Raw genomic sequence first — 23964 nt, 5'->3', positions numbered from 1 at the left:
CTATCCATGTACCTGTCTAAATGTCCTTTAAACATTGTTATTGTTGTACCTGCCTCCATTGCTTCCTCTGGCAGCTCGTTCCACATCCCTGCCCTTCCGGACCCTTTTAAACTTTCCGTTTTTACTTTATGCCATCATATTTTGGACTCTCCTACCTTGAAAATGTTCAATATTCACTTCACTGATTTGAGCAGAGAAAGTAGCACGGCATCAACAGGGAACCAGAACATGGGGACACCTGTGTAATTACTGTTTTTGGAATGAGGCAGCTGAGGTCAGTGATGATTGAATTTGAAAAGTATTTAATTGGCTGTGAAGTTCTGTGGGATATCTTGAGGTGCTCTTTAATACAATAGTCTCTAAAATTCTCAGTCCCTGTTATTATTCTTTCATTGTTATAGATCTTTTATTCTTCTTCTATATTTTAAATTATATTTTTCTATATTTCCTATGCTACAAATAGAATGTAATAATGTTGTAGTTAGCTGATTGGGGGCTTATACAACACACAGGAGACAAAATTAGTTTTAAAGTGCCTACATTAGAATCTGTAACCAATTGCTGATTCGCTTTTTGCATCTCAGGAAGGGATTACCATCCAGGAAATGTGTGCAAAAAAAAAGGTTGGAGAGGAGGGGGCAATGATAGGGGACAAAGGGAACACTGATGGGGTCGGCCAAGGTTGCTGTGGGGATATGTTGAAAAGGTCATCTGATTGATGGGTCGGTCAGTGTGGGTAGTTAGTAAGAAAATTAATAAAAGTCATTAAATTAGGGTAGCTGGAGAATGAAAACACACAAAGGAACATAAAAAGGTATTATGTGGTGGGATCTATCTAGCAAATCAGGCTGTGCTAATGGAGAGAAAAAAAGATCCAAAAGATGGATGATTGACAGCAGACTTAGATAGCGCTAATGGAGAGAAAAAAAATGATCCAAAAGATGGATGATTGACAGCAGACTTTGATAGCAAGTTACCTGCAGCTGTAGAGTTTGACACCAGGCCTGGAGGCTACGAAGCACCCTGATAGAAGACGAGGTACACCTTATCCAGCTTTGGGACTCACTATAACAATACAGGACTGATGGATTGGAGTGAGGTGGAGAGTTAATGTGTCCGTTGGCAGGGAGCTCTGAATCCTTCCTGAAGTCTAAGTTATGCACGGTGGTCAGTCAAATGCTGGTGAGTTTCTCCAACATAGAGGAGGATTCTTTGTGAACACTGAATACAGCACAGTAGTTTGGAAAAGGTCAGTATGTCGTCACTTCATCTGGAACCACTGCTAAGGTCCCTGGCTGTTGGGAGGAAAGAGGTGAAAGGGCAGATGTGGCGCTGCCTGTGGTTGCATGGGAAAGAGCAGTTGGAAGGGGAGCAGTTGTTGGGGAGGGCCAGGGAGCTGCTGAGAAGGGGACGGCCCCTTTGAAATGCTGGAAGGGCAGGAGAAGGAAATGGTGTGTCTGCTGGTGGAATCCTGTTGGAGTAGGTGGAAATTAGGGTTAGGGACTCCAGCGCTGGATTCCAGGTTAAATTATGAGAATAAATGGCATTAGCTTTATGTATTAGAAAAGGATTGAATGGGATGAATTAAAAAAAAAAGTTTTCTTCAAGACCCCGGGCATGATTCCAAATGTTTCTTGGAGCAGCATCTTCACTCCAAACCAGATCTTGCTGCCAGGTACCTCATAATTAATACTTGCATTGCACCATCAGAACTGAGCTGTTTGCCAAGGCAGTGGACCAACGTGCAGAGGTAACGCAGCAGGTCATGCAGCATCCATAGGAAGGGTGAGGAACGTTTCAGGCCTGGGCCCTGTTTCAGGCCTGGGCCCTTTGTCAGGGCTTGAATTTTCCCAGCACATTTGATTATTGCACTCGACTGCAGCATCTGCAGACTTTCTTGTTTAACTTTTAGCCAAGGCAGCAACCCCCGAGTACCCTGCAGACCTGAACTGATTAAATAATGATAACGAGAGAATCTCACCACTTACCCTGAATTTTCTGTAACATAACCAGGACTATGTAACTAACCATCAGCATCCTGGGAGTCACTAAAAGTGTAGCAGAGTAGCTCAAAGTTCCTGTGCTTATGTTAGCATTGTGGTTATCAGATCTGGCCAGGAGCGGAGAGTCATGCCTCTTCCCAAGATGGCCACGAGGGTTCTGTGACCAAATAGTTGTGCTCTAATTAAATCGGAGCTAAATGGTTTGCTCTTGTTTCCATGGTAGCTCAGCACCAGCTCCTGACTCTCACCAAAGTTTTGCATGCACCCTGGGTTCCAGTGCTGTTTGTTTGCTCTGTAGAGATTGATAATTGGCTGGCTGTTAAACCACGACCCGGCCAGGCGTCCCACCGCTGTCGAATTGCTGAAAAGTGAGCACCTCCCGCCCCCCCAAATGGAGGAGTCAGAGCTGCATGAAATGCTGCACCACACGCTGTCCAACACCTGCAGCAAGGCTTACCGAATGATGGTCACTCAGATCTTCTCGCAACACATCACCCCTGCCATGGACTTCACATACGATTTCGATGTTCACAAGGTAGGAAACACTCTCCCAAACACCTCCTTTGTCGAATAGTGTCGTCATTGAATGTACTCGTGGGGTGGGCCAAGGACATGGGGTGCTGCAGACAGCAGGAAAAATAATAGTAGCCCAGTGCAATTTAACACGTGATTTATGGCCTGCACTCGTCTCTTTTAATTCCTCACCTTACAGAGATCAGCAGCTTTAATGGATCTGTCAGCACTGCACAAACCAACCTCCCCTCCATCTCTGCAGCTCCCTCTGCCTCTGGAAAGTTGCTGACAAATTCCAAGGGCCGATCTCACTCCAATCACACTCTTGTTCTTCCCCAACCCCCTCCTTTGGGGAGAAGATGCATGAGCTTGAAAACATGAACCTCCAGATTCAAGGACCCCTTCTTTCCTGCTGTTATTAGACTGTAAAATTAACCTCTCATTGACATCGGATGATGCTCCTACATTGTTTTTGTTTGTACATTTCTCCATTCCTTGCATTATGATTTTGTAACTGCACTCTGGACATATTCTAACAGTACTTTCTACACTGTGGTTTATTTGTTTATTTATTATTTGTATAATTTGCCTGGGTAGCAGGCAAAACAAAGCTTTTTACGATATCTCGGTACACATGACAGCTTGTTTATATGCTTTACGTTTATTTGACACATTGATGCCTAGTACACGTAGACTAACAGGTTATCTCTAACATTCTTACAGCCATGTCAGGAGCATAATTTACACAGTATATAGTTACAGTGATGTCTTTGGAAAGTGGAAGGAAACTGGAGCATTCATAGGGAAACAAACAATAACATTGCCCTAACCACTATGCTCACCGTGACCTGTTTATGTTGTAGGGTCAGGGTGCATCTACACAGCGACGACCACATAAAACCTGATCCTTTGCTCTATCCTCTATGTATCTATAGAGAGTGTCTTTCATCTATAAAATCAGTCAGTCACCATGTGTGGATCTTGTTGTCCAGTATGTGTTCATTGATAGTATACAATGAGGTTTAAGTTTGGCACAGTTGCAGCAACAGGTTGATTCAGCATTAGAAGTCTGCCTGAACCAAACTACCAATAGACAAAATCCTGTGTGTTTCAATGCTGCAGTTTCACACAAGGATGTTGGGGTCATGTGTGGATTCCTCATCGTCACTAGAGCTAGTGATCCATTTGGTTTAGTTTTGGTGAAGAGAGTGGGATGAAGTTTAATAGTGAGAGGAGAAATCCACGGCTTTGTACCCTGGCTCCAGCCATGACATATCTATGTTCATTACCACCTCTCCAACCTCAGCTCAGTCCCTGTCGGTTAATTTAAAATTTTAATTTATTTTACAGATACAGTGGGATACCAGGCCCTTCTGCCCAATTACACCCATGTGGCCAATGAACCTACCCGCCGCCAGCAGCTGAAGTGCTTGTATAGTTCAGAATTACCTAGGAAGACCATCACCCTCCTACCATCTACCGCTGCACTCCACCAGCTCCACTGCAGGCCTCACAATGGCCTTCCTTATGGTACCAGTGTGGTTCTACACCTTCCTTCCATATCACTATACCCTACATGGTTTCATTATCTTTGAATGAGATGTAGCCTCCTGTGGGCATGCAGACCTGTTTTCTGACCAAAACTCCTTTTAACATCAGTCACTGAGCTCAAAAATCTTCTTTCTGGCAACGTTTCTGATCCATGTCCATGTTTTGTCAGCTGTACCCCTTCATCCTTCCTCACTTGGCACTGTCCCTGGAACATGCAGTCCTCAGAATCATCTCTGTTGGGTCTTTCAGTTGAAACCTGTGGTGCTCTCACTGATGCTGGAGTCATTTTGACAAATTCAGAGACTGGCCTTCTGGTGCATGATCTTGATTTCTCATCACACTTTCAGGGCACCAGTTATTAAATCTGCTTTTAGCATTTTCTGTTTAGGGAGAACAGTCCCAGTTGTTCTAGTTCTCCATGTACAACCACATATTAAACAGACTGTAAGGAACCATTGTCATCCTATGGGATGGATAGCCAGAAGCAGTTCTCCACGTACTTGCAGGCCTTCTCTAGGGCCTACTCTCGGGCCTTCTCTGGTGCCTACTCAAAATCAGAATTTATTGTCATGAATTTTGTTGTGTTGAGGCAGTATCACTGTGCAAACATTTCTATAAAACCACATTTCAAAATAAATAAAATTAGTGCAAGAAAAAGACAAAGTGAGGTAGTGCCTATGGTTCATTCAGGAATCTTATGGCAGTGGGGAAGAAGCTGTCCTTGTGCTTATCTTCAGGCTCCTGTACCTTTTCCCTGATGGTAGTAGAGTAAAGAGGGTATGGGCTGGGTGATGGGGATCTTTGAGGATAGATGCTTTTTTTTAAGACACCACCTCATGTAGATGTCCTCGATGGAGTGAAGTCTGGAGCTTGTGATGTCACAGGCTGAGTTAAAACCCCAATGGAGTTTTTTCTTGTCCCGAGCATTAAATTTTTTAATTTAAGCACGGTGACAGGCCATTTTGGCCCACGAAGCCATGCCACCTAATTACACCCAATTAACCTATGCCCCTGGTACATTTTGAACAGTGGGAGGAAACCAGCACACTCAGAAAACCCACGCAGTCTTGGGGAGAATATACAAACTCCTCACAGACAGTGCCTGATTTGAACCCGTTCCAATCGCTGGCTGTAACAGGTTGGCATCTCCATACCAGACAGTGATGAAACCAAATGGTATGCTGTCAGTGGTACACCTGTAGAAGTTTTTGAGAATCTATGATGATGTACTGAATCTCCTCAAACACCTTACAAAGTATAGCTGTTGGCGAGCCTTCTTCATGATTGCATCACATGGAGGCTCCAGGACAGAACCTCAGAGATGTGACAGCCAGGAATTTAAGTTCTTGACCCTCCCCACTGCTAACCCCTCTATGTGGACTGATTTGTGTTCTCTTGATTTTCCCCTGAAGTTCACAATCATCTTTTGCTAATGTTGAGCGCTAGGTGGTGGTTGTGACATCAATGAGCTGATTTTTTTCCCTCTTGTACACTTCCTCATTACCATCTGTGATTCTGCCGACAGCCATGGTGTCATCAGCAAATTTTCAGATAGCATTTGACTTGTGCACTCATGGCAGTGGGCTAAGCGCGCATCCTTGAGTAGCGCCTGTGTTGATTGTCAGTGAGGAAGAGTCGTTGTTTCCAATTCGTACTGACTGTGATTTTCCAATAAGGTAGTCAAGGATCCATTTGCAGAGGGGTGTGCAGAGGCCCAGGGTTTGAAGCTTATTGAGGGAATAATTTTTAAATTTAAATTTAGGCATACAGCACTGCAACACATAGACTAACAGGCCATTTCATCCCACAAATCCGTGCCACTCAATTAACCTACACCCCCGGTACATTTTGAATAGTGGGAAGAAACCAGAACCCTTGTGGTAAACCTACGTAGAAAAGGGGAGAACACACAAACTTCTTACAGACAATGTGGGATTCGAACCCAGTCCCAATCTCTGGTCCTGTAAAGGCGTTGCGGTAACCATCACGCCACCCATACCAATGATGTTGATGGCTGAGCTGTAGTCAGTGAAGAGTAGCCAGATGTATGAGTTGCTGTTGTCCAGGTGATTCAGAGCTGAGTGGAGAGTCAATGATATTGTGTCTGCTGTGGAGCGAATTGTAGTGGGTCCAGACCAACCTCTCACGGCATTTTATCACAGTAGATGTGAGTGCTACTGGACGATAGTTGTTGAGGCAGCTCACTCTGTTCTTCTTGGGCACCGGGATGATTGGTACCAATATGAAGCAGGTGGGAACCTTTCTATGGCTTTCTCTTCTTAAAGTCTGGTGACCAGAGGTGGATGTGAGGCTCCTGGTGAGGCCTAACCAGAAATCTGTAGGTGTCTGATGCTGATTTCTGGAAGAATTCATTCTGTAACATAGTTCTGTGTGTGAAGCAATAATTCATGGTTTTCTGTCCATTGGGCAATTTTCTAACTATACTCCCACTGCCTTTTGCTAACATAAAACTTTTAAATATTCATCATTAATCAAACTACTGTCATTAACCATCTCTATTACTCCAGAACAAAATCAAATCAATCAGAATGGATGTTTTTCATCCATTATTTTTCCTGTGAAATTGCTGTTTGGCCCAGCTGTTACTCTGTCACACAATGCAACCACTGCACGCCCATCTCTCTCTCATTGTGTATATGGCCTTTTTAATTCAAGGAGCTGTTTTCCTTCACCAGTCCTTTCTTTAAAAAAATCAACAGATCCTTATCTCTCCCCCTGCAACACACTTCAAAACCCTTTTCACAGAATACAGGTTATAACTGGGTGCTGGAGCAACATCCACGTCTTATGGTGATGGCAGCCTCAGCAGCCTTTTATTGCAATGGAACTGGAGGAACTCTGCAGGCCGAGCAGCTTGGCTGGGAGAAAAGGACTGTCTTGGTGAAGGGTTCTGATCTGAAACATTGACCGTTCTTTTTCTCTGAATCTGCTTAACCTGCAAATTGGATTTTTTTGCTCCAGATTCTAGCATCTGCGGTCTCTCTTATGGCCCCCTTTTATTGTGGTGGGCCCCTCTCTTGGTTCTGAAGAATCTGTAACAGAGATGTAACTTATTTTATGTCTTCAGGGAAGCTTCTCAGTTCATCACAACATGGTGCAGGAGTTTGTGCGTGAGACTGTGTGCCGGGTTTTCAAAAGGCATGGTGAGTGTAATGCCAAAAGCTCCAAACTGCTGGGGGGACTTAGTGGGTTGGGCAGCATCTGCGGACAGTAGGCGTGGGAGAAAGGGAAGAGAGGCTGGTAACATTGGGGAGGGGTCAGTAGGTGACAGATGGACTGAGGATGGATAATGATTGACGGACGATTGGACCCAGGAGGTGTAGAGGGAGGCATGAGAGAGATAGATGGAAGCAGACAAAGAGGGACAATATATAAAAGAGAAAAAGAGGGCAGACGGAGCCAGGAAGGGGTAGGGGAAGCTGAAAGTGGAGGCAACTGCTGAAGGAAGGAGAGTGTGTAATTACCCTGCTTTATCCACTGGCTAAACCCCACCATGTCCACCACATCACTTCTTCTGACATGTTTTACTTCAACATGATCTAGACTTGGGGCTTCATGGAACATTGGCCCCATGTCCTGAAGAGGATGCAAGGAATACCATTTGAATGATGGGGATTCTTCAATTTTCTCCACTTAGACTTGTTTCCCTCAAACTTTGTCTCTTAGTTGTGGTGGAGATTTTTACAAAAATGTGAATTCTAGCAGTAGGAGGAAACCAAATCAAGTGGAGTTTGTTGCTTCTGAAATAGGAGGTTGAGGAGAGACCTGAGGGCCATAAAAATTGTGAGGTGCCGAGACTGAATAAATGGAAGGGCCTGTTGCTCTGAGTAAGATTGAGAAACAGGAGGTAAAGACAAAAGGCGATTGATAGCAGGGTTAGAGGGGTGTAGATGGGTCTGATAACGAGGTAGATGGGGAACTGTCATCGCATTTAAAAAGTCTTGGATGAATGGAAATATAGATTGGACTATGGATATAGTGCTTGAACAATTGGTTGTGTCGGAGAGCTCTTTTTCAGTGAGACTGTCCTCAATGGCCTGACAAGAAAAGGGGCACTTTTTAACAATGTGTCGGCAATGCTTTCTGATCCAGCACAGAGAAAGATCCAGAATAGACGAGGGAAGGACACTTGGGGTCTTCTTTTTAATTGTGGTCACAATGTAATGGCTAAGTTAATTGGGAAAGATGCAAATAAGACACAGACCAAAACAATTTGGAAAGAAGAAATATGAGACATGTTTAACCCAGAGAGTCACAGTGACTGATGCTCAAAAGCATTCAAATAAATATATTTTGTTGATAAAATAGAGTCATATATAAAGATCAGTAGAGTGAAGGATAAAATTGAGGCGAATGGTTAGATCTCAGTTGGGGTAGAATCATAGAACCATTCATCAATATAGCACAGAAATGGGTCCTTCTAGTCCGTACCAAACTATTATTCTCCTTAGTCCCATTGACCTGCACCTGACCATAGCCCTCCATACCCATTCAATCTATGTACTTGTCCAAATTCTGCCTAAAATTTAAATTTGAGCCCGCATTCACCAGTTCAACTAGCAGCTCATTCCACACACCCACCACTCTCTGTGTGAAGAAATTCCCCCTAAACTTTTCCCCTTTCACCCTTAACCCATGGTTTGTACCCCTATCAAATCTCCTCATTCTCTTATGCTCCATGGAATAAAGTCCTAACCTGTTAATCTTTCCCTGTAACAGTTCCTGAAATCTGGACAACATTCTACAAAATTTTCTCTGCAATCTTTCAATCTTATTGATATCTTTCCTATAGTTAGGTGACCAAAATTGTACACAATACTCCAAATTTGTCCATACTAAGCTCCCTTTATAGCCCTATCCACCTGCAATGCCACTTTCAGGAAATTATATATCTGTATTCCCAGATTCTTCTATTCTACTGTACTCATCAGTGCCCTTCCATTTACTGTGCCATTTTCAGCCTATTTTTACACCTGGCCCAAATCCCTCTGCAAGCTTTGAAAGCCTTCCTCACCGTCCACAACACCTCCAATCTGATCAGAGAAGCAATCATCCACCACTACTTTCTAGCTTCTTAAATCCAGCCATTGTCGAATCTAGTTGATGACCTTCCCATGAATACCTAGCAGCTGAACCTTCCTGACTAACCTTCCATGTGGGACCTTGCCAAAGGCCTTACTAAAGTCCATGTATCCACAGCCTTTTGTTCAAAATGGTTAAACATGATTTACCATGCACAAAGCAATGTTGTCTATCTAATCAGTCCCTGGTTACCAAATTCTTGTATACCTGATCCCTAACTTACCTACTGCTGACGTTAGGCTCACTGGTCTATAATTTCCAGGGTTACTTTTGGATCCTTTTTTTAAACAATGGAACAACATGAGCAACCCTCCAATTCTCCGCCACCACACCTGTGGCTAAGGACATTTTAAATATTTCTGCCAGAGCCCCTGCAATTTCTACACTGGCCTCCCTTAAGGTTTGAGGGAATATCCACCCTTATTTTCTTTAAGACAGCAAACACTTCCTTCTCTTTTCTCTTTATAGGTTCCATTACCTCACTGTTGTTTTCCTTACTTCCTTAGACTCTGTGTCAGTTTCCTGATGCAAAAAAAAACATTCAAGATCTCCCCCAATTCTTATGGCACCATATAAAGCCAACCACTCTGATCTTCAAGAGGACCAATTTTCTCCCTTACTATCCTTTTGCTCTTTATATACCTATAGAAGCCCTTAGGATTTTCCTTCACATTGTCTGCCAAAGCAACTTCGTGTCTTCTTTTGGCCCTGCTGATTTCCTTAAGTTTTGTCTTGTGTTTTTTTTGTACCTCATTTACTCCTTGTTGCTTATACCTTCAAAGCACCTCTCTCTTCTTTTCCGAACCCAATCCCCAATATCCCCTGAAAACCAAAGCCCCCAATGCCTCTTCTTCTAATCCCAATAGCAACATACAAACTCTACTCTCAGAATTTCACCTTTGAAGATCTTCCACTTACCTCATACATCCTTTCCAGAAAACAACTTATTCCAATCCACACATTCTAGATCCTTTCTCATTTCCGCAAAATTGGCCTTTCTCCAATGTAGGACCTCAACCCAAGGTCCAGACCTATTCTTTTCTGTAATTAACTTGAAACTAATGACATTATGATCACTGGACCCAAAATGTTTCCGTACACGTACTTCTGTCATCTGTCCTGACTCATTCCCTAATAGGTACTCTCTCTAGTTGGTACCTCTATATGTTGATTTAGAAAACTTTCCCGAACATTTTGACAAACTCCAAGCCATCCAACCCTTTTATAGTTTGGGAGCTCCAGTCAATATGTGGAAAATTAAAATCTCCTACTATCACAACTTTATGTTTCCTGCAGCAGTCTGCTATCTCTCTACAGATTCTCCCTGACTATTGAGTAGACTATAATACAACCCCATGGGGGTGGTAATATCTTTCCCTTTCCTAATTTCCACCCATGTAGCCTCATTAGACAAGCCCTCTGTTTTATCCTTTCAGAGCACAGCTGTGATATTTTCCTGGTTGAGCAATGCCACTCCTCCCTCTGTTCTATTGCATCTAAAGCAATGGAAGTCCAGTACATTGAGCTGCCAGTCCTGCCCCTCTTTCAACCAAGTTTCACTGATAGCCATAATGTCATAATTCCACATGCCAATCCATGCTCAAAGCTCGTCTGCCTTTCCTACAATTCTTCTTGCATTGACATAGATGCACCTGAGATCATTGCTATCACGTACAACCTTTTGACTTCTGACCTTACCTGTAATCTTCATTTCCTTTTGCCCCCCCACCCCACTCCACTCCCCTATCTACTCTGGTTCTTGTCCCCCTGCAAATTTAGTTTAAAGCTCCCGGAGCAGCACTAGCAAACCTTCCCGTAAGGATATTAGTCTCCCTCCAGTTCAGATGGAACAGGACCCGCATTCCCTGGAAGAGCCAAATGATTCAAAAACCTGAAGCCCTCCCTCCTACACCATCTCTTTAGCCACGTGTAAAACTGCATTATCCTCCTATTTCTAACCTTACTAGCACGTGGCATGGATAGCAATCCTGAGATTACTACCCTGGAGGTCCTGACCTTCAACCTAGTGCCTGCCTCCCTAAACTTTCCAATCAGGACCTCTTCACTCTCCCTACCCATGTCTTTGGTTCCTACATGGGCCATACGTCTGGCTGCTCACCCTCTGTGCTGAAAATGCCATGAACTTGATCTGAGATATCTCAGACCCTGGCACCAAGGAGGCAACATGTTATCTGGGATACTCGATCTCTACCACAGAACCTCTTATATGTCCCCCTCACTATGGAATCCCCTATCACAACAGCTCGCCTCTTCCTTCCCTTTTCAGCCACAAGCAGTCTCCGTGCCAGAGACATAACCACTGTGGCTTGTGCCTGATAGGTTGTAACCCCCCCCCCCGCAAAAGTAATCAAAATGGTATACATTATTGAGGGGAACAGTCACAGGGGTACCCTGGCTGACTGTCCGTTCCTTTCCCTCTCCTGACTGCCACCCATCTGCACTCCTTCTGCCTCCCAGCTGTACAGTGTCCCTTTAACTTCCTGTCTCTCATCCCCTCTCCCTCCTGAATAATTTGGAGTTCATCCAACTAGCTTCAGTTCACTAACTCAGTTTAATGCACTTCTCACACGTGAAGACGTCAGCAATACTGGTGGCTTCCATAACAATCCACGTCCTGCAAGCGAAGCATGTCTCTGCCCTGGCTGCCATTCCCACTATCCATGAAATGGGGGGGAAAAAGTTAGAAGAACATGTTCTTACCTTGCCTCAACTTTGAGGATTTGGCTCGAGAGGCTTCGGTGAAAAGAGGCTGAGGAGAAGGTGCAATCTTCTCACCGAAGCCTTTCGAGCTAAATCCTCAAAGTCCTACTCCTCCCCTGAGCCGCTCACTGGCTGCTCTGCTTGTGTTGCCCCTCTTTTTATTGGCTAGAACTAAATGGCCAGTGGAGAGACCCAAAAGAACACTTACCGATCCTGCTGCCAATTTATCTGCTTGCTCACATCTTGTGGCCACAGTCCCAAGTTGAGATCCAACTCACAGATTCATTGATATGCTGCATGGAAGACCATTAATGGTATCAACCATCCACTGACACTGATCCTACATTGATCTCATTTTGTACTCCCCATGCTCTCTTCAACTTGTCTCGGACTATGCACTCATCTACAGACTTGAGCAATTTGCAGCAGCCAATTAATTTTGCTACCTGGATGTCTTTGGGATGTGGGAGGAAACCTACCAGGGAGAATGTAGAAACTCCACACAGATGGATAGCACCCAAGGCTGGGATTGAATCCGGGACTCTGACACTGTGCCCGACTGTGCCATCCAATATTGGTGCAGGGATGGATTTTGGGTTGTTGGTGAAATTGGAGAGGCTGAATTTTTCTTATTGGAGCAGAGGTTAACAGAAAATGTAACAGAAGTGTTTAAAGTTGTAACTTTTTTTTAAAAGATAAATGGTTTCCATTAAAGGAAGGGTCAGTAAACAACAGGCACAAATTGACAGTAATTGGTCAAAATACTGAAGAAATTGTTTTCTTAAGCAGCAAGATGTCTATTACATTGCAATACAAAAAAGTGCTGGAGAAACTCAGCGGGGCACAGTGAAGGGATGTAACTAACATTTCTGTCCTGAGCCCTTAGTCAAGGTCTGAACATAAAGTATGAATAAAAAGGTTGGGACGAGAGGAGGGAAGAAAAGGTCGTGGGAGGTGCACAGGTCATAGTGGATATGGGTGGGAGGGCAGAGGAGAAAAAGGCTGAGAAGTGGTAGGGGGAGGAGATAGCTCTGTGAATGGAAAGGGAAAGGGATGGTGGAGCTGGAGGAAAGGAGGCAAAGGGAAAGAGAGAGAGACATTAGGGGAAGGGCCTAACTAAAACTGGAGAGGTCAATGTCAATTCCATTCAGTTGAAGAGTCCTCAGACACAATATTAGATGTTGTTCCTCTAATTTGCATGAGCCCTGTTTGGCAGTGCAGTGCATGAGGCCTTGGTCAGACATGTTGGTGTGGAATTAAAATGGTTGGCCAGTGGTGTAATGATAGAATACTAATGATCCTCCTGACCACTAGAGGGAGTTGGAGACTAATTGGTGCAGCTCAGTTGGATTCAAGATGGATGCCTCCACTCAGTCGTGAATGAGTTCTCTAGCTAATAATGTACAGTTGTTTTAAAAGAACCCAAGTTTCTTTATTACAACAAAACAAACACAAGTAGGAAGTCCCCATTATTGCAGTGGACAGAGCAAAGGTGCTCAACAAAACGATCTGCCAGACTGCTTCTGAAATTAAGGAGAGAAGTGCAGGATAGTGGAATTAACAGTTCCAGCAAAGAGCTATCATGGAATGATGACCTTCTCCCGTGCTGCTGGAATCTCTACACTGTTCTCCCACTCAGTTAATGCTCTAATGTACTGAGTAACCAAAACCTGGGACCACTCTTCATCTGCAAGTATCTGTGACTGAGTGTAGAGTTTTTTCTGAATGCTTGAACTCTTATTACAGGTGCCACTTGGGTAAACACACTGCTATTAATGCCAAAGAACAAAAAGTTGTATGAAAGTAGTGAAGGAGCATATTTCATGGACCATAGTGGAATGTTGGTGATGCTTCCCCATGACCTTAGGGTAAGCCATGTGATTAGCTGATTATTGGGTGTGATGGTTGAATATCCATAATGTGCTTCATTTCCTGTCTATTCCTATCCTTGTAGAAGTTAAAACTCTTTTCAGTGAGGTGAATGTAAGATTAATAGCAGGTACTGCTGAAAAGACTCAGCATCTGAGGCAGTGTCTGTGGAAAGTGAAGCAGACTTCAATTCTGACTAAGGGTGTTGGACCTGAAACTAGATCTCACTCCCCCTCCCTCCCTCCCTCACTCATTCCTGCTCACTCACTCTCATTTTCTCTTCCACTCTCTCTCTCCCTCCACAGATGCTTCAACTTTCTAACATCTGTATTTTTTAAAAATTGCAATATAGGTGCCTTTTCGGAGCATATTATGCACTTTGTGAAACATTGTTGGGTGCTTAAAGAAAATTTTGTTATTTTAATAATAAAAGAGTTAAGCATGTTTTCCCAAAAGCTGAGTTAGTCTTGAATTCACAGGTTTTATTTCTTCTTGTTTGTTCAGGTGCCATTTGCAAGATTTGTGGCAAGAAACAACATCACTAATTTAAAAAGGTGAGCAGAATTGTTCACTTCAGCTTCTCTACACCTTTTGGGCCTATTGTTTTTCTAAAATTTGAAGATCATGTCAGCCACACGTTTGTGTAGTGTGGGATGACACAGGTCCAGAACCATTTGGATTACAGAGAGGCAAAGTCAACTGATGCTTTTGTTACTGGCCTCCTGGGTGTCAGTGCTTGTGAGAGAGGTAACGTGGCGATGACTTCAGGTTGAGGCCTAATGCGTCATTGCCTAATAGCCCACTGACCAAGCTCACATTTGGAGTCATACTTAAGGTACAAGGGGTTTAGGAGGGGTGGGTTGTGTCTTTAGGAGACATAAAAGAAAATTATTTAATTGGGATGGACTGTATATGCCCAGACATAGGTACACCATAAGTGATTTAGCTCATTACGTGCTGTTATGTTTATAGTCACTGTTGTTTGGATTCGTGTGGTTAAGAACCTGACCAAAGTTGAGGGTACAAAGCACACGTTTATTTCGGGGATGCAAACGGGTCAACGGGGTCAATATGCTAGGCAAACCTATACACACATACACACACAATCTTTCTTTGGCTTGGCTTCGCAGACGAAGATTTATGGAGGGGTAAATGTCCACGTCAGCTGCAGGCTCGTTTGTGGCTGACAAGTCCGATGCGGGACAGGCAGACACGGTTGCAGCGGTTGCAGGGGAAAATTGGTTGGTTGGGGTTGGGTGTTGGATTTTTCCTCCTTTGTCTTTTGTCAGTGAGGTGGGCTCTGCGGTCTTCTTCAAAGGAGGTTGCTGCCTGCCGAACTGTGAGGCGCCAAGATGCACGGTTTGAGGCGATATCAGCCCACTGGCAGTGGTCAATGTGGCAGGCACCAAGAGATTTCTTTAGGCAGTCCTTGTACCTCTTCTTTGGTGCACCTCTGTCACGGTGGCCAGTGGAGAGCTCGCCATATAACACGATTTTGGGAAGGCAATGGTCCTCCATTCTGGAGACGTGACCTACCCAGCGCAGTTGGATCTTCAGCAGCGTGGACTCGATGCTGTCGGCCTCTGCCATCTCGAGTACTTCGATGTTAGGGATGAAGTCGCGTAAATGTACACTTCGGATAACAAGGGAGGAACTGACAGAGACTGGGGGAAATTACATGAACATACACATTCAACAATCAGGATCAGGGCGATATTACATGCCCCCACCCCTTAACCAGTGCAGATACGGCTCTTGCTGCCTGGCCTCGAGACTCACCCCAACCCAGTGTGGAAGGTGATACATGCCACGAGGAGTCCAAAGAGGCAGAACAAAGGGGCACACGGTCCTTTATAGTTCTGCAGGAAGTACTGGGGGACCAATCACTCGGGGCAGCCTGGGCCCCCGTTGGCTGCTGTGGCCAATGGCTTGAAGCCAACTGCAGGGGCTCATCAGGGTTCAGTTCGTGATTCACCTAAGCCAATTAGGTGAAGGCCAGGGCTGAGTCTGGGCAGGCTGTCTGGACTGCAGCACCTGGTGATTTAAGTGGGCCAGTCATAAGGGTCACCTTGATGGCTTGGGTGAGTCTTTAGTCTTGATTGGCAGGCAGTGTGTCCTCTGAACAGGAGCACAGCAGCGCCACCAGGTGGTGGATGCTGCCTCTCCATTACAGTCACAGGATATTTGTATGCATTTTACAGCTATAAAGGTAAAAATACTGCACACGTCATGTGGTAATGACCAGATGCCAATGCAGTCACCATTTAACATTCACGATATATTCTGTGAAATAGGACGTTATGCAATTTGGACTGTGCGAACACCGTAATATATACTTAGCAAAGCTATATGAGATACCGTACTGCACCTATATTGATTAAATAGCCAACATAGTGTACACATACAGTACTGCATTTCAGTTCATGTATCTGGCAAGGTAATATATGAGTTAAGTAAGTTAATACTGTACATTACTGTGTTTATTTGTAAGTAGGGAAAGTTCACATTAAACTAACGATAGAAAGTACAGTACATGCATAAGCCAGTAACATAGACATTTATTATGACTGGCAAGACATACGTATTATAGGTTATATATGTACTGTACCATTATAGACCTGGCAGCACAATCGCTTTGTAAACAAGAGGCATGAGATTCATGTGTTGCATAGAGCTGTTGTGTTCACAGTGTCCGGTTACGTCCCATTCGCTAACTCTATTGTAACCTTATGGGCGCATGGACGTATATGTGGTCAGACATTGCCCAAGTGGACATTATGTAGTGCATGACTGTATACTGTTCCTCATTCATGGTAAGTCTTGTCTTGGCACTGACAATAATTCCCCTATTTGTCTTTTAAAATACTCCTTGGCATCTGATAGAGCAAAGGGACATTGATTTAACACCAGCTCTGAAAGCAGCACCTCAGACAGTGCAGCACCTCCTCTCAGTTTTGAACTTGTTGACCTGGCCTTGCCCACTCTGGTCTCTGGAGTGGAACTTGAAGCTTTGACTCAGAAAGCAGCAGACAATTTTCCCCAATCTACTCTTAAATCTGTAAATCATTGTGAACACTTCCATTGGTCCACTCCTTAATCTTCTACTCCAGCTAACTCAATGGAAATATATTAGTTCTCCAGACTGGATCTGAACAACCGAAGCAGAGTCCTCTTGATTTGTTTGTGTTACAAATATATATTTGCACCTTGAAGTTTCTTTCTGCCCTTGACCTCTGTTCTTATTGACATGCCTTGTGTACTTTGATATCTTGAACTGTGCTGCTCGAGGTACGTCCCATCTTCTCACTATAATCAGACTTTTCAATCCAAGTTGGAAGTCATTCCATTAGCTTCCCTTTGCAGCAGTTCCCTCTACTTAGTCTAACACTTGCTCTCATTTGCCAATTCTCAAGGCTAGCCCGATCTGAAGTTTTCTCCCTCTCAGAACGCTTTCCCACTGCTCACTTCCAACTGCCCTCAGGTACTATGGCCAGATCTCCTATTTCCCCATCACCTCTGGGCTTCTCCTCCAGCTCCTTTGCAATTTCATCTTTTTTATTCTTCGTCTTGACAAAGGTTCTCGACCCAAAACATTGAGTGACAGTATCTACCCATCGATGCTGCCTGACCTGCTGAGTTCCTCCAGCAATTCTATGTTTGCTTTCTACTTCTCCAGCTCAGGATACCCTTTTATTATTTTTGAGCCCACCTGCATTCAAGGTTTTTCAAACCTCTGAGAAAAAACCTCTAAGCTTTGGTTGAGGCTTAAAGCAAGTTCTGCAAAAGGTGCCATAAAAGCTTATTTGTTATCATATATCTGTTAAAACTAACCAACCCCCGTTAGTCCTAACACAGGAACAGCAAAGGAAGATTTACCAGACAGTGGTAAATTCAAAATAATAGTTTTTATTAAACTAAAATCACATAACAGTTCTAGTTAATTCTAAACTCTTAAGTTTAACCCCCCGCCCTCCCCCTCCACTATGCACAAATGTAATTGTATAAATGTGTGTGTGCATTAAAGCTCAAACTATTTTGGTTTAAACTTGAGTCAAGGCCCAGTATTTTAAACTCTTGTTGAACTTGAAGGTCTATTAAATTGTAGTTCAGAAGTGATTATGAAACATCAAGTTCTTTTAAATTGTTGCTTAAAGCAGTAATGAAGTGTTTGTTAACAATGATTCAGTCCTTAGAATGTAACTCACAAATCTTGTTGAGCTATTTTCCCAGGAAGAGATTTCTTCCTAAACTCTCACAGTCGTGATTTCAACTCCTTCTTAGTTTCTTAAGAGTTCTGGAGTTTCTTCCCTTTATAAGGCTGCACCCTTCAAAAGAGCAGTTGAGAAGTGACCTCCCTTTCAAAATCCACTTATTTCTGCAGTCTCCTTTTGTTAGGAGTCACCTAATGGCACCTATTCTGGTCACTTTAATTCAACCCTTTGCTTCACAAGGGTCTAACACCAGTGTTCCGGCTACTGTGATATAGTACAGACCAGTATCTCCCTCTCTTTCTAGTGATTATTGTTGTGCTCCTGTGTGGGTGCCACAGGGTCTTGACTTCTCAACTCCTGCCGTCTTCTGATTCAAAATGTCTGAATTTAACAATATATTTCTCCAAATCATGTGACTATTTACATCATCAATGAGGTCAGTTCCAATTCTTTGAAACCACGTGACCATTTACTGGAATTTTAATAGCTGTTACCAGCACTTTCTTGGAAATCATGTGATCTTCATACCTCTGGCTTGTAGACGTCACACTCTGAAAGATCATATCACTTCTGAATGTATTGTATGAGGGTGGGTGTGTGTGTGTGTTCCAAACCCACTACAGCAGCCGGACGGTTTACGCAAGAAACAGATTGCTAGTCCAGGATATGTTTTGTATCCACTTAACTGAGAAGACTATAAGTAGATTAGCACTACATAATACATGGCAGTTATCCTGTGTAGTTTGACGTCTGTATTGCAACCTCTCGACGTCTGCGTGAACAAGCCAGACCTGGTGCACGAGGAATGGATGACGAGTGCAGAAAAGTCGTTTACAAAAGGCAGAGCAATGCGAGCTGCATCACTTGGTGTTCTGTGTAACTTTGTGCTCAAAGCATGGGATAAAGTGAAAGTAGAGCCTGGTAAAATTGTTTAAAAAGTGCGGGATCTCTTGTGCAATTGATGGTACGAAGGTGATTTATTGTGCTACACTGACGACGGAGCTGAAACTGCCTCATCGGTTACAGACTGATGAGTGTTTAAACAGTGGGAGTATGGATGTGTTTGCTGCCATCTTTGCCTTAGATGATGATAGTGATTTTGAAGGGTTCAATCCCCTTTTTTTTGAGGGTTTCAAGACTGCTTATACGATAGTTATTTATGAACGATCCAAAGTAAAACATTTGGCCTTAAAGGTATTGTGCCTTGTGAGAGGCAGCAGCCAATCCCAAGACTGAAGCCTGCCAGTAAATCTGTCAGGGATCAGTTTAGTAAACCAAAAATTCTTCTCAGGACCCTATTTGACAAGGTTTAGTTAGTCTGGTTAGTCCAGATACTGTTGCAATAAACAAGGCTGTTTCTCACCTTCATCTATCCATCTCTCTCTTCTTCTCGGGCTGTATGATGAAACAATGTGCTCATAATGCAATGTAAAAGTGTGTTATTTTATTTGTTTAAAGCCTGTAGTTATCCACACTGTTGTCTGGTTCCTTATTCACAAGGTACTGTATCGAACGGGTATTCAGACCACGAAAGCTGCACCGCTGTCAACCGAAGGAACTCCTTGAATGTGCATTTGATATTGTTACGCCAATCACAAACAACCTCCTGCCAGATGCAGAAGTCATCTATACCATTGCCACAATCATTCAGTTGTTTCCTGTACTGCAGGTAGGGATTCAGTTCATGGTCTGTATCCTCTTCCAATCTAATTCTTTTTGTTAAATCCCAACGTGTGAAGCCTTTGTAGATAAGAAACATTATAACTTCCACAATCTGCGATACAAATATTGGAAATTCCTAATGACTCACCAGATCTCCACTTCCTGCACACCCGATCACGCACTGGGTTCACTGGAAATATATTAGCTGTGCTAACATCTTAGCAAACAAAAAAAATTGGAACAAACTACTACATCACCAGAGCCCTGGTTCAAATCTGGTGCTGTCTATAAGGAGTTTGTATGTTCTCCCTGTGACCTGTGTGGGTTTCCTCCAGATTCTCTAGCTTCCCCCTACCCTCCAGAAATGTATGGGGTTTGTCAGTTATTTGGTGTATTTGGGCAGCAGGGGCTCTCATGGGCAGGAAGGGCCTGTTACTGTGCTGAGACTCTCAATATAAAATATTAAATGAAAACAATAAAAAGTCTGTTGGAGATGTGCATGCGGTCATCCAGAAACTCAGCTAGTCAGCCACCAGAGAAGTCCCAAGCCTGCTGGATGGAGTTTTGCTGGAGTCATTTCTGCAGCTGGATATTACCCTTGAAGTTTTGAGGTTTGCATCTTAGCTGCATAATATCCAGGTCAATGTAGCAAGATATGGGAGCAAAAGAGAGCACCCGTGGAGGACACTTCATATTTCAAATTTATTGTCAGAGTACATACATGACATCACATACAAACCTGTGATTAGTGGCAGAATTACCACTAATTGGTAGTCCAAAAAATAAACATGTAAACAAATAAAAGAACTGTAATCATAACAAATGTAAACAAACTGACTGTGCAATACAGAGAAAACAAAAGAAACTCTTAATCAAGTGCACAAGTAATGGGTCCTTAAATGAGTCCCTAATTGAGTTTGTTGTAGAGGGGTAGCTGCTGTTCCTGAACCTGGTGGTGCAAGTCTGTGGCATCGATACCTCATTCCTAATAGCAGCAGCAAGAACAGAGCTTGTGGTGGGTGGTGTGGGTCATTGATGATGGCTGCCGCTCTTCGACACAGCATTCCATGTAGATGTTCTCAATGGTGGGCAGAGATTTGCCTGTGATGTCCTGGGCTGTGTCCACTACCTTTTGGAAGGCTTTTCGTTCTGGTGTTCCCATACCAGACTGTGATGCAGCCAGTCAGCATACTTTCCACCACACCTCTTTACAAATTTGCCAGGGTTTCTGGTGTCATGCCAAACCTCCGCAAACACCTTGACTGAGATATATCACATGATCATACACATCATGGACATCCTTTTCCCTTTTAAGATCACTGCAGCTGTAATGAGGTGCACAATTAACTTAGTTAAGCTCATCCATCAGAACTTATTGCATTTTTCTGGTTTTGCAGGAGAGAAACTATACCATCTATTTGAACCATGTATGTCTGTTAAGGGCAGTGCTGATGCATTGTGGGATACCGGAGGACAAATTCCAGCAGGTGTGCAACATCCTGTGTGATGACATGGTAAGTCAAGGGAGCAGTTTAACCTTAACTGTACTTGTAGCAGAAAATACTATGGCATTCAAAGATGGTTCTGTTACTGCCTATTATTGATCCCAGTACTGACAGAGCAGGTGAATGTGGGGGAGAAAAGGCATCTGTGTTTCAAGTCTCATCTGTATTTTCTCTTCAACAAGACGATCACAGTGGCCATTTAACTTGTCAGCCTGCATGTCTTTGGGATGTGACCGAAGTGTGAGCACCCAGGGACGTCCAGGAAGACTTCAGTCTGCACTGGAGATCAGAACTGAGCCTGTGTCCCTGGCTATGAGACAAAACTCTACTGGCTGTGTCATTCTAACCTGTGTCCATATCCCATGGCCCTGATTTATTTAACATGGGATTTTTTTCAAACCCTCTGTCACGTGAACTGCCTTGGTGTAAAAAGCTTGGGTTTCAAAGGTGAAACGACATCTGGGTGTATCCAGTCCTCGACAGGCTGATGTGAAATGTGAGTCATTTGAGCTATACAGAGTGGAAGCAGGCCCTTTGGCCCAACCTGCCAAGGCAACCAAAGTGTCCCACCAGCAATAGTCCCACCTGCCTGTATTTGGCCCATATCCCTGTAAACCCATGGATGAAATGGCCTCTTGTGTAAGTCTGGACTCCTTCACTCCTGGATGTTTGAGACTTCTACCGGTATATTGATCTGAATTTAGGCAGCAGTTAACATCCAATCTAGACAGACCATAAGACATAGGAGCACAAATAGGCTATTTAGCCCATTAAGTCTGCATCGCCATTTAATCCAGAGCTGATCCATTTTCCCACTCAGCCCCACTGCCTGGCCTTCTCCCTATAACCTTTAATGCCCTGGCTAATCAAGAACTCTGCCTGAAGTACCACCCAATGACCTGACTTCCATAACTGCCTGTGGAAACAAATTCTACTGATTTACCACCCTCCAGCTAAGGAAATGTCTCTGCATTCTGTTCTAACTGGAAGTCCTTCAATTCTGAAATTGTGTCCTCTTGTCATAGGCTCTACCGCCATGGGAAACAATGTTAGTACTTTCCAGTCCCTGGATCCATCTATTACGGTTACTGGGTCTCCAATGTCCCTGCATCTGTACCACATGAAACAAGTGAATTATCCTGAAGATTGACTCTATAAAGATCCTTGAAGGACATAAACATATCTGACTGGACTTATTGCATAAATAACCTGTAGTCTGTGCCTTTAAATACATCTCTTCAAATACAAAATGCTTGTGTTTGGTTTATTTCCAAACGCATTGCTCTTCCAACTCTATTAATGTTCTAACTGTCAACCTCTCCTTTCCTTTACAGACAGGGAAGCTGACCAGACGAGAGAGAGAAGCCAAGTTCTACAATCTTTCCCTATCTCAAAATAATGTAAGTTTGGTGTCTGTTTATTGGCACTTTAATGACATCTACTTCCTTAGCTGCAACTGAACCAAATGGATGGACGAAGTCTAGTTATTGAGAACAGCTGGTCGATGGCAATCCTTCTGATGCAGGTGAAGTTCATTCACCAAAACAGCAAAGCTCTCCATTTAAGGTTACAGTAAAACTCCATTCATTCACTACACTTGGGAATTTGATTTTTGCTAGACCAGATTTTCTCAACATTAATGCAACATGTTTTTAAAATGTTGCACCGAAGTAGCAGAATAAGTTTCCCAGTGAACCTGGTTGAGATGTAGGGAGTGTGGGAACCAGGATCCTGCTCAGTCTAAAGAGAGCACAGGAACTGGGGTCCTGACAGGTTAGAAGGAGTGTGTGGCAAATAGCTGAATGATGTTGGACTATATCAGAATTTTATTGTAACCTACTTTCCCGAAATGCATATGTGTAACGTTGTGTGCTGTGAAGGATGCGATGCAGAAATTAGCAGGAAAGGTGATTTATCTTATTAAGGCTTCTGCTTTCACTCATTCAGCTCCTGCACCTGTACAAGTACATCAAGATGAAGGTGGACATAGAAGAATTGTGCACCACGTTGAACCCTCTGATGAAGGGGAAGTTGACTGTTTCCCAGCTGGCAAAACAAGGCTTAAAGGACCTGCAGGCCGTGACAAAACTTCTAAAGAAACTCAATATCAAACACCAGGTTGGTAATAATGACAGTGACTTCTTCAAGAACGAAGTCAGAATGTCACTGATGGAGAAACAAAGAAAAGCAGGTTCAGGTTCTGGGGCCTTGAGCAAAGAGCAAGAAGTTGCAGGGACGGCGATTGGGCAGTGTCCATGGAGAGAAATGGACAATCATTGTTTTGGGTCAGGACCCTTTTTAAACATTAGCTGATAGCTCAACTTTTTAAAGGCATTGAACGCTGCTAAACCTTACAGTTCCAGTTTAATCGTTGGTCTGCAAAGTTTCCTGCTGCCTTCTCCCTCTAGCCATCAGCTAGAGTTCCCTTTCCTGGACATTGTACAATGCGCTCTAGTTGCTGTTGAGTGAAGATTGTAGCTCTCTATAGTTAATAGGTCTGGACTCGCATCACCAAGGTGTTGTTTAAAGACTGTACAGAGTCAAAATGCTGGAACTGTCTATGACGGAGGAAATTTGGAGATTAGAAGTGAACACACTATGAAAAGAGGTGCAAGAGTTACTAATTAAGGAGGTGTATATGTCAGATGTGTCTTTACCAGGAATTGTTAACAAACCAGTTTTGTTCAGTTCTTCATCACCAGAGTATGACCTTGTTAGGGAGAGCTACAGGATTTAATTTCAACTAAAGGTTGTAAAGCTTTCTCTATGCACCAGCCATAGGCTTGTAGAGTTACACAGGACCAAAAGAGACATTCAGGCCACTCT

The 23964-nt window shown here is 43.5% G+C and overlaps 1 protein-coding gene across 5 annotated transcripts in view; it reads left to right on the top strand.

Moving 5' to 3' along the window:
* The window catches only part of eif2ak4 (eukaryotic translation initiation factor 2 alpha kinase 4), a 147936-nt gene that overhangs the window by 104971 nt on the left and 19001 nt on the right, over positions 1–23964 (top strand). For all 5 annotated transcript variants that reach the window (XM_069917246.1, XM_069917245.1, XM_069917244.1 and 2 more), the window contains 8 exons: positions 2302–2538; positions 7156–7231; positions 13638–13759; positions 14265–14314; positions 19472–19640; positions 21031–21147; positions 22473–22538; positions 23086–23256. In XM_069917246.1, the coding sequence (XP_069773347.1) occupies positions 2302–2538; positions 7156–7231; positions 13638–13759; positions 14265–14314; positions 19472–19640; positions 21031–21147; positions 22473–22538; positions 23086–23256 (1008 nt within the window). The remainder of the gene's footprint in view (positions 1–2301; positions 2539–7155; positions 7232–13637; positions 13760–14264; positions 14315–19471; positions 19641–21030; positions 21148–22472; positions 22539–23085; positions 23257–23964) is intronic.

Source organism: Narcine bancroftii, chromosome 2 (assembly GCF_036971445.1).
Source record: "Narcine bancroftii isolate sNarBan1 chromosome 2, sNarBan1.hap1, whole genome shotgun sequence".
NCBI classification, from domain to species: Eukaryota; Metazoa; Chordata; class Chondrichthyes; order Torpediniformes; family Narcinidae; genus Narcine; species Narcine bancroftii.
Note: the sequence above shows the minus strand (reverse complement) of the source record. Positions and strands in the feature narration are given on the sequence as shown.